Raw genomic sequence first — 11627 nt, 5'->3', positions numbered from 1 at the left:
GGCTCATACATAATTCTCCCAGGTGCCAGGGCCAAGATCACTGTTAAAGTTGTCCCATTTAGATCTTCTGCAGAAGCCTTCTCATGTTTCCCAAGGAAGACCTCTGAATTTGCTGGCACACCATCAGTCCAAATTGTTTTTAAAACCTTAAATTCCATGCAGGTGGAGCTAACGTTATTCAATACAAGGCCGCATGAATTGTACTGGGACGCATTCAATGGTTCCATGGCTTTAACATCATACTGAATGTTCTCAGAGATCACTCCCTTTTGTTCAGCAGTATGGCAAAAAGGTTGCTCAGAAGGGGCTCTCACCTATAAAAAAACAATGCTGCTTTCTAAACTAGGAACACACAAAACACTTCAGAATAGTATGTTAACCATGAAAACACCTCCAGGCTAATCAACTTGCCAGGCATCAAGAAGAGGCCAGCACTTGCATTTACCAAAAACAGTCCTACACACAGCTCCATCAAAGCTTCATATGGATGAAAGATCCTCATATACAGACTTAATACCCGGTCTCTCTGAAACCGGGCGAATACATCTCAAAGCTATCCCGAGCATTTCCTTCAGGCCCTTGGTGACTGCTGGATTCGCCATGTCCGGGGCCATGGCTGGATCAGAGCAATCTGAACCACGGCCTTCCGCCACCCTCAGTCTCACCCAGTCGGTCAGATCAGCGCCTCCCTCCTCCCCTGAGATGACATCCCCCGCACATCTGCCTGTCAGGAGCTCCAGCAGCACCACCCCGAAGGCATAAACATCCGACTTGAAGGATGGAGATGGCTTCTTGGATGCTGCCAGCTCTGGGGCACGGTACCCCAACAGACCAGCATCCAGCATTTGCTCGGCGGTCCCTGACTGGGTCATCAGGCGGTGAAGGCAGTAGTCCGCGACACGAGCATTGAGATCGAGGCCATCCAGCAGTATGTTAGTGGCTTTGAGGTTGCCATGGGGGATACCTCGGTCAAAATGGAGATAGTTTAGGCCACGTGCAACATCGACGGCTGTTTTAAGCCGCTGGGCCCAGGTTAATGGTGGGCCTTTTCTTCCAGGTCTATCTGAAAGAAATGGATCAAATAACATGTTCAAATTGTGATATCATAATGGTAAAACAGTAAAGTAGGCTCAGTTTTGCTATCGTAACGAGTTTTTTCTGTTTTTAAGGATTATATATCACTGAGGCTAAAAGAAAGCTTCTATCAAAGTATAGTAGAACAAAACTGAATATTCAGATAATCAAATGGAAAAAGAATTATCTCCCAGAACCAGAACATACCAAAGGATCCATTACCTATCTGCAGTATCGGTAATGGTGCATGCAACCACAGACAGAAAGGTTGCCTTTTTTGTTTTTGAGGGGGCGGGGCATCGTCGTACAGCAACAGTTGCTGTTTTGAAGGGAGGAAGCAAAATGATGATTTTTCCCCAGATTCGTTCAAAAATTTTTAGCTTTGTAGAACTCCCTTAATGGTTTGAGAAAAATAAAGGATATCATGGATACTCGATAAAATTATCCATACTACTATATAGACACAGCTGTTTTAGAAATCTAAATGCAATCCTCAAATACAAAGAAAAGAAAAGAAAAGCAATGGAGAAAAAAAGGGAAAAACCAACCTTCTAAAAGAAAATTACTAACGAAAGTACCTAGCTAGAAACCGCAATTTCATACACTTTATCCTGCTGAGCATTTGCCCACAATAAAAACTTCAGGCAAAAGCCGCAAAACAAGGTATCAACATTAGCAACTGCTACTGGATGCATAAATCATCCCAAGTAGGGGGAAAAAAAAAAAAAAAAACAAGAACAGTAATGTGTTACTTAGATGAGTGAGACGACCACCAAAAGTTTTTGGAAAGTGAAAAGAAGGAAACACCTGGTAAAAAAAATTCAAAGAAGATTATGCAACTACCATAAAAGATGCAAAGGAAACATAAAAAGCATGTCAGTGGTTTCCTTATTTTCTCTTCAGGGTTTGTTAGATTGTTTATCAAATTTTTCTCTGGGGAAAGCTGTGAATATGTGTATTCCCCCTTCATTTTCCCAAGAAAACTTTTCCCATAGTGCAAATTTAACTATCATAATTAAATGTTAAACAAGTAATGGAGGAGTTCGTATACCAGGATAGCAAAAAGCATACCATAAAGAAAGCTAGCAAGACTTCCAGGTGAAATGTAATCTGACAAGATAAGCTTCTCATGCTGGGTGGGGCCCCAGTAGTAACCTCGCAACCCCACAACATTAGGGTGCCTAATATTTGCAAATTTCTTTGCCTCTTTAGCGAATTCTTTCTTTGGCTTTGCCACCCCTTCTCGGAGCCACTTCACTGTCAAGAACAGCCCATTATCAAGTGTCGCCCTGTATGAAGTCCCATGGCTGCTCCTTCCCAATACCTCAGCTGGTGCCCTTGATAATTCCTCCGGTGTTAGTGTGATTGTCTCATCCAAGAAATGTAAATCGCCTGTCAACCGATCAGGTGATCTGACATCCAACCTTCCGAGATTTCCCTGTGTATATGTATCCCCTGAATCCGGTGACCATGAGAAGCGGCTAATCTTGGATGGTGAATAGCCAGACATGGCAGCTATTTTCTCTTCTGGGTTAATTATCTCAGATGAAGAACCTTTCCTTGGAGCTATAAGATCATCGGCTGACACCACCAATGCACCACCAGCTTCCCTGCTTTTGATGCCTGCAGTATCTGGCAAGGTCCACCTCTGAATGTTTTTATCTGAAACCTTTTCTGATTGAGATCTCCTTGAACTGCTCTTCCGATGCAAAAGAACTACTAAAAGGATTAGAATCACCACAGCAAGAACACAAGCAGCTATAACTGCAACTTTAACTAAAGGTCTGATTGGCTTGTGACCAGGACTTCCAGATGTAGCACTGCCAGATCCAGGTGGGGCACCAGGAAATTGTAACCTAGAATTTCCTGGATGGAAAGAAGAATCTGGGAACTTCCTCAGGTTTGCTGGGACAATTCCAGATAGATCATTGTAGGAGGCATTGAAGTATACAAGGGTGCTGGGTAAAGTTGCTGGCAGGGAGCCTGTGAAGTGGTTTCTGGCTATGTCAAGGGAAGTGAGGGAAATTAATTTAGTGATGGCAGGTGGCAAAGGACCAGAGAAATTATTTGCTGAAACATCAAGCACTTGCAGACCAGTCAAGGAGCCAAAATCATCAGGAAAACTGCCATTAAAACGGTTTCCAGAAATATCAAGCACAACAAGGTTGGGCTTCCTGGATGAAGATGATGAGAACATTATGCTACCTGCAAGTATGTTGTTTTGGAGATAAAGCTCTTGCAGTGTGGATGACACCAGCAAGTCAGTTAGAATAGGACCACTTAATTGGTTAAAGCCCATATCAAGAACAGTGAGCTTGGGGTACTGAGCAACAACTTCTGGGATAGTGTTGATTAGAGCATTATGGGAGAGATTGAGGTAATTAAGTTGTAAAAACTGTGAGGCTACCTCTGGAATGGGTCCCATCAACTGATTCTCGCTAAGATCAATATATTCAAGGTTATCCGTCCATTTTGCGATGGCAGATAAATTTCCAGTGAATTGATTCTGTGATAGGTCTAAAACTGTGCAGCTTCCTGTCAACAATGGAAGTTCCCCAGAAATAGCATTAGAGGAAAGATTAAGGACACGTAAAGTTGTTGAAGTGATCATATTGATATGCCCTGCAAGGTCAACAGACGAAAACGTTAGTCTGCATGTGAAAACCAAGTAGATGGAAGGAACTCACTAGAGATGTCAAATTGTTATCGAAAAGGGAGGAAACAATGACACAAGTTACTTGAGCTTTCTTTTGAATCATTTGTCTATAACTTTTTCCCTTAAGTCATGCCCCTGGCATGCGGGGAGTGGCTTTACAGACAAAATCCAAGTTAAATAATTTTGAATTAAAACCTATGTTAATAGTTAATCATCCCTACTAGGTGAAATTTGTATTACCCTATGTTCACAAAGAACACTTTCTCCTAAGCTGCTAATATTTGTGTTTGATGTGAGTATGCTGCCTCTTGACACAGCAGAGAAAACAACGGTTCAACCTAAAATATATCACTGCTGATGCAGGAACTATAAATAAATCCTTCAGCATGCCTAGGAATCTAGAAACCTTTGCCCCATCAACACCATAAGATACCTCCGAGGCCCATGAAATATTAAAGAGAATTGTTTTAAACAATGACTGGGTCTGAAATTTTTATGAAGCCCTATATCACAATCTTCAGTTAAGGAGTAAGACTGAATTGTTTATATATTTTCATATAGTAGAATCACAATTATGAAGCCCTATATTACAATCTTCAGTTAAGGAGGAAGACTGAATTGTCTATATATTTTCATATAGTAGAATCAAAAATAAAAGATGGAGCAATTTTTTTAAAACTGATGTATGATACATTGCTCTCAATTATGTTGAGGGCTTCGAGAATTTCCCATGCTTGTTATGCTTTTCTTGACCATACTCAGACTGACAGAACCAAGGAGTCCAAAATTGGAGGAACCCCAAGCATAAAATTCCAAAGCACAAGCTGAGCACAACATAAGAAACAAATGATTCTCGATTCCATTTCATTATGTGCTTTCTCGAAGGAAAGCCCCCAATCATCTGTGTGTTCCCCACAAAGCTTGACACGTAAGCATTAGTCGACAGATTCTTGTAGATAGCCTCATATAACTAAACTTCTTACAGTTCCTCCTGCAATTGATAAATATATCACACTTCAAATTTCTGCATCTGTTTGAGTATGTGGATAAATTCTTTCTTCTGTTAGCACTTTGTCCAACCTATGCTACATCTTTGAGTTCACATACTCCAAATCATTCAGACTTATCAGGTGGTCTCCCTCCCTGCCCTGCAGATTATTTGGCTTTCTCCAAAGAAACTCCTTAATTACTTTCATATTTAAAATGGAAAATGATCATGACATGAGAGTTTGTGAAGATCAGAAAGGAGTAAATTAAAAATAGTCTTTCACAAAGTGAACATATGCCATCAGCTTACATATTCACAAAACAAATAAAACCTTTATAGTCACAAAACATATGCCATCAGCTTACATATTCACAAAACAAATAAAACCTTTATAGTCAAACACAATCAAAATAGCGATAGTAATACCAAAAGATGCAACTAAAATAATAGATGATGATCATTCTCATGTTGTAAATTAACAACTTTATCAGATGTCATCAAAGAGTCATATGTTGTACAGTAACCAAATTTAGAATGGTCTCCTATAATCAGCAAAAAGTAACGGAACCGCAAATGAAAATAATTCACAAGTATACTTTCCAACCTACAATTCTAATTACAACTAATTTCTGCCCACTGTAAATTGTGTCTATGGAATGTAAGGGAAAAGGAAATTTTAATAAATTAATATGAAGACAAAAAATAATGCCTAAAGTTGAGGACGGACCCCAAAAATGACCTGCATATATCATGTTCTAGATTACATTACGCTCAAAGTATAACATTTAAGTTCTTGTACAAAAAAGTGTATTCAATCTTACTCATTGAGCAATGATGGGCAAGATATATAATTGTAATTGACATTTTAAGTTTCAGTGGTTAAATCCACATACCTGAGAGATTGTTTGCACTCAAATCCAGTTCACTTAAAACCAGAGAATCCCCCTTCAGAAGCCCACTTGGTAAGAACCCAGAAAAGCCATTGTTCCCTAGCCTTAGAACCTCGAGATCATAGACATAATTAAAGCCTGGCAGCTCCCCTGACAACTGATTATAACTTAAGTCCAACACGTTCAGATTCCCAAAAGTAGACAATTCGACTCCTTCAATCAGCGATCCAGTCAGTCGGTTGTTGCTCACATTCAAATACTTAACCGTCTCCGAAATATCGGACAAAAATTTTAGCTCATTTGGGTTTGCACTGGTGAGCAAATTCCCACTTAAGTCAACATGAACAACACTCGAGTCCATGAGAAAATTCCAATCAATGCCACCATCCAATTGGTTCCAGCTCAGATCTAATACCTCCAGACTGCTCATCCTTTCCAACCCAGTCGGTATCTTCTTTGTGAAAGCATTGCACGAGAGGTTCAACGAAACCAAGCTCCTAAGACTCTTCAATGACAAAGGTAAGGGACCAGAAAGAGAGTTGTGGCTCAAATCCAGGGACTGAATCGAGGCAAGCCCCCCAATAGAGTCAGGCAAAGGCCCAGAGAAGTTGTTCCCGGCCAACGACAGGTTCTGCAAGCTCCGAAGATTCCCAATATTCTGAGGTAGCTTCCCGGAGAATGCATTGTTGGAGATATCCAAATACTTCAAACTCTTGAACTCGGCCACATTGTCAGGAAACCTCCCAGAGAGGTTATTATTGGTCATCGAGAGCTTAAGGAGCATTGTAAGGTTGGCAAGCACTGCAAGATCAGCACTCCCAGAGAGGCCGTGGTCGTCAAGAACAACACCTGCCACGTTTCCACCATTGCACACAATGCCATTCCAGGACGAAGGGCAGCCATTGACGTCAATAGACTCCTCATTCCACGACTCCGAGATGTAGCCAGTGGGGTCATGGGTTATCCCCTTCTTGAACTGGAGGAGGGCTATGATATCTTGCGATGGGAGCTGAGCCAAGGAAGGGACTACAACAAGAAATACCACCAATAATCTTCTAAAGAACCCCATCATTCCCTCTCTACTCGCTAGCTGTCTTCAAACCCAACCAAAATTGCCGCTAATCAACTAACAGCTAAAGCATGTCAAAGAGGGGTTTTGTCAAGCTGAGAGAGAGGGTAGAGAAGAACCAGCGAAGAGTATTAAACCGAAGTTCTCACTCTTTTGGAAAAGACCAACCCCTAAAAAATGGTGCCTTTTTGATGAAATCTAACACTGCCAGGATACAGCATTTACTACACATAAGAAATCACTGGCATTCTTCTATTTACACGAATAGAAATCCTCTGTCAGCAGAAGGAAAAACAAAAACTCCCTCCTTTTAACCAGCAATGGGGGTTTTAACAGCGATTAGAGCAGAAGACGTCAACTTTTCCAGAGATTCGAGCTTTAAACAGCTAAAACCGGCGACTTTTAGAAGGGATTAGAGATTTACCGACGAGAGAAGAAGGGATTTTTTTCCTCAGAGATAAGAACATGGGGCGCATTAACAGGGTAACAACGCCACCGCTGCGAGTTAACCAAACCTAAAAAAGCTTCCAGCTTTCAACGAATGGCGCGGGCCCGCGAACACCCCGCCATTGAAGCCCAAACCACCCGATAGATTCAAAAGAGAGGAAAAAGAAATCATAGAATAATCCAAATAGAAAAGAACTAACAAAGAAGAACCCTAATTCGGGGAGAAACCCTAACCCTAGATCTCATCGCTCCCAATAGACAGAGAGCATCGGAAAATGGGCTGTTGGTGCCTTCCGGTCGTTGTTTTTGTTTACTCTGGAGGCTTTCCCCGCCAAAAGGCCGTGAGTGTCTCGTGGACCCCAAATGCTTCCGAAATCCGGCTATTTAATTAATACACAGAGGCCTTTTAACTCCTCACTGCTTTTTATATATTGCGCACTTTTTCTCTCTCTTTTCCAGTGTTGGAGAGAGAAAAGGAGTGAATCTTTTTAAAATGGAGTAATATAATATATCAGTATCTGGGATTAAGGGAAGAGTGTTGGAGAGAGAAGAGGAGTGAATCCTTTTAAAATGGAGTAATATAATATATCAGTATCTGGGTTTAGGGTTTCCCTTGGGGCAGTGGAGACCAGCTAAGCAAAGATTCTGAATCAGTTTTGACCACGGGTCGCAGCCGCTAACTTCCAGAACTACCAGTGGAGAATGCAGCCTTTTTTAACCTCGGAGTTGATCCCATGACCAAAGTTACGCAAGGTTTAATTTAAGGTTGTTATAGATTTTTCTAAAGAGGCAAGCTGCAGAATACTAATGATAATAATGCAAATCTAAGTAACTGTTATTTAACCATCCTTCTGGTATAACAATTTTTATGCTGTTCACCTAAATAGAATATCTCACTGCTTGTGTTAGGACTTTGGGCCTAATAATATCTGTTCAGATTTTTATATCCAAATACATACGGGTGTAAATAAAAATTTAAACATCCAACTAATGTCCAATCTACATCCATAAAAAAAAAATATGGATGGATAACTATCCAATCCATATTCGAATATTTAATTTTATTTATAATTTTATTTAATTTATAAGATATTTATTAATTTTTAATAAAAATATATAACTACATTCATATGTTATTAATTTGATTTATCATCCACCTAGTAATATATTTGATTTCATGTTCATAAAATTTAATTATCCAATTTATATCTATATTTATATCCATACTTTTAGTATTCGATCTTTATCCGTATCCATCTAAAATAAAAATAGATATAAATTTTTGTATGATACGTATCTGGTTCCTGTATTCGTCAAACAAAATAAATATAAATATAGAAAATATTGGTATCAAATCCATATCCGATCTGTTTTTAGCTCCGAAATGAAGAAATTTTTTTTTAAAGATAGACATTAAGTTTTATTATTGGTTGTCATTTGTAATATTTTTTTTATTCCCAAATTATTTTGAACTATGCAAATCTATATAAATTATGATCATTGTAACCAGTATAACAACCACTAACAATCATAGAAGGGTTTTTTTTTTTTTTTTATTTGTAGTGTTATGGAAACTTTAGATTGCAGAAACCAGACAAAAGAAGATTTAAAATCAAGTGTCTAATTAGGTCCAGATCTAGCCTTTCCATTGATTGTTTGTGGCAAATAGGTTAAGTCAAGGGATCTCAAGTCACTCGATGACTCAAGTTAATGACTGCTGCACAAGCAAACTTTGTTGCATTACTAAAATTTTAAATACAGCAAAGAAAAGTTATACAATGGAATGAAGATCTAAATTTTAGGTTTACAAATAAAAAATTCTAGTTAAGACAAAGTACCCGAGATTGGAACTGAGGCTAATGAATAAATAAATGAATGAATGAGTAAATAAACCACGTGCATGTTAAACTACAGAATGGATAAGGCTCAAATTCTCTACAAACAATTTAGGATTGCATCTTGAAGAAATATAGACCACACTACAAGGTTTAGAATAAAAAAGATATATGAAATAAGCAGTGATATAAAAAAGGCAAAATAATTCAAAGACTCAAAGAAGAACATAAATATAGAACAACATGTATATATGGCAGATTTTGGATCTATTTGGATGTTTCTATAAGATTAGATTAAAATCCTATAGGAACCTGATCTGTTAGCCCATGTTTCTCTTTTCTTCCAAGGATCTGTGGACTGTAAAAAGAAAAAAGATCCATGAAGTTCTTTTTTTGTCTTTTCGCATGTTTTGATCTGAAAGATGTTTGATTGATATTGCCATACTTAAATAGGTGGTCCAATCTATGAATCTTATAGAATATTTAGTCCAATTCTATAAATCTAATGCAAGTCTATCAAAACTAACCGATTCACAACACAACTCAGGTCAATGAGACAGAACTTGTGATCTATTTTTTGTATACTTATAGGATTCCATTACTCGGGTTCCAATCCGGCATGGGTTGACCCACCTCACTAATAGACTGCAACCACATATAATCGGTTTTAACATTTATTGTATTGTGTGGATTACTTTGGTGAAGTCCCCTAAGATCAAGTGAAATGAAACATCTCATATTACTGCTGTTGTGCGTGTTTTAATCTTCTTTTGTTTGTGCCAGCGAGCACCTTGGATTCTAGGAACCACGCTACGTGGGAAGACGTGAGCATCGCCTTAAAAGTAGTAAAAGTTAGTAGCCCCGAGGGACAGTCTTTAAGTTATTATGTCATGGCAGAACATGATCCACTGGCAAAAGCCAAATTTATGTAATAGTCTCCTTGTTTGTTAGTTTGTCTGGAGACCAACATTGGCCGTGGTCTTCAAAAGGCTGTTTGGTCCTGGCGGACTGGAGTAAATAGAGCATGAATTGAACCAAGACTTGAGACCGTGACTCAGTCGTCCTTGTCCATTAGCAAACTCCCCACATGCTTTCACAGGATTGGTGAGCTATCAATCCAACAAGTTACAATGAAATACCTGAGCAAATAAAATAATGATAAACCAAATGATTTACAGCAGGGTAGATATTTGTTTCTTTTTTTCTTTTTTTTGTATGTGTGCAGTGGAGTTTGTTTGATTTAATCTGCTGATTCAATAGAAACTTGGTTGAATATACATACAGTATGAAACTTGCCTTAGAGCTCGGAACTAACATGGATCGCCCATCGACATGAAGCTTGAATCTAATTGAAGAGACACTTCCTCCCAAGAAAATCTGCAATGAAAGTCCTCACACATTAGAGGTACTCCGACGGAGGGTGCTTCGATGCTTAAGTTAATTAGTTAAAGCTTAAGAATAGAAAAAAAAAAAAGAGAGAAAATGAGAAGAAAGTGTGGATACTATTCTCTGTAAGCATATTTTTTTTTTTATTTTAAGATCTCTTCGTTGCTTTTTTATATAGAGATGGAGCTGTAGATGGCTATGCCTAAATCTAGTAGGTTGTTAGACTCTAATATTATAGGTTGTTAGACTTTGATTAGATAAGCGATTAGGATAATAAATCTGTCCACTAACTTATAAATTATGATTATTAGTCGTAGTGCCAATTGTCTACATTCTGAAAATCATTAAGAGATTTTGATAACATAACCCACCATTGAGATGGCCGATGGCTTGAGATCATCATGTTATCGGGACGCACCCTCGGTTTGAATCTGAGGATTGTTGAATGTATAAGAAGTTACAATCCTCGAGACAGTATTATTTGATGTCTGGGTCGACTTCTACTGAGCTGGAGTCAGTATCTACTAAATCAACATTTAGTTGGTGATGGGGTCAGCTGTTACCCGGGGTCATTGGCTTATACTATCTTCCCCCAAATCAAACTCTGACATGATTTAGGTTGTTTGGATCTTAAGCCGAAGTGCTCCAATCGGCAAAAAATGGCCCATCTGAAGTCTTATACCCTAACACTTGCCCCTCACTCCTGAGTTCGAAGTAGCTTGCTTACTTTGGATGATGGAAGTAGTTTGTCGAGAGAACTATTTTTCAGTTATTAGGTATATTCAAGGTCGGCTTCGGATTCATGTTAAGACTTGTGCCACTATTAGTATATAGAGAATCTCGGACTCCAGCTTCCAAGAAGATGCTAGAACCGAGGTAGCATGCAAAGATCATTTAAAATATTCAATTCCAAGGATCCCTTGATTGTTGTCGCATCGTACCTAAGGTTGACATGTGGCAGAGTGCATGTTTTGTTGAAATTCGAGGTTTGAGGCATACATGTGTATTTCAAAATTTTATTTTTTAAACACCGTAGTAAAATACAAGATTCAAACATTTTTAATCTGAATCATGTATGCATAAAAGCATAAAACTACAAAGATCTAGTTTATGTGCTGAAATTGACATATGCTGAAATTTAGATTGTGATCAATTCACATACCTATTTCGCAATCTCTTTCTTCAAATCTGGATCTAAAAGAGAAGAGATTTTTTTCTAACCACACAAGTGTCCGGACTCTATGAGTATTCACTCGAGATCAGTCTGGAACAGCTCTCTTCA

At 38.7% G+C, this 11627-nt stretch overlaps 1 protein-coding gene across 1 annotated transcript; it reads right to left on the bottom strand.

Annotated features, from left to right (window-relative positions):
• Nucleotides 1–399: 399 nt before the first annotated feature.
• On the bottom strand, nt 400–6903 carry LOC105046719 (LRR receptor-like serine/threonine-protein kinase GHR1). The gene is made up of 3 exons (XM_010925396.4): nt 5612–6903; nt 2146–3696; nt 400–1063 (listed from the first exon to the last, which is right to left on the bottom strand). The coding sequence occupies exons 1-3, from the start codon at nt 6678–6680 to the stop codon at nt 480–482; spliced, it is 3204 nt and encodes a 1067-aa protein (XP_010923698.1). The 5' UTR covers nt 6681–6903; the 3' UTR covers nt 400–479.
• Nucleotides 6904–11627: the final 4724 nt, after the last annotated feature.

The sequence above is a fragment of the Elaeis guineensis genome, chromosome 6, assembly GCF_000442705.2.
Source record: "Elaeis guineensis isolate ETL-2024a chromosome 6, EG11, whole genome shotgun sequence".
In the NCBI taxonomy this organism is placed as follows: Eukaryota; Viridiplantae; Streptophyta; class Magnoliopsida; order Arecales; family Arecaceae; genus Elaeis; species Elaeis guineensis.
The sequence above is the reverse complement of the archived record's forward strand: the minus strand, read 5'-3'. Positions and strand labels throughout refer to the sequence as shown.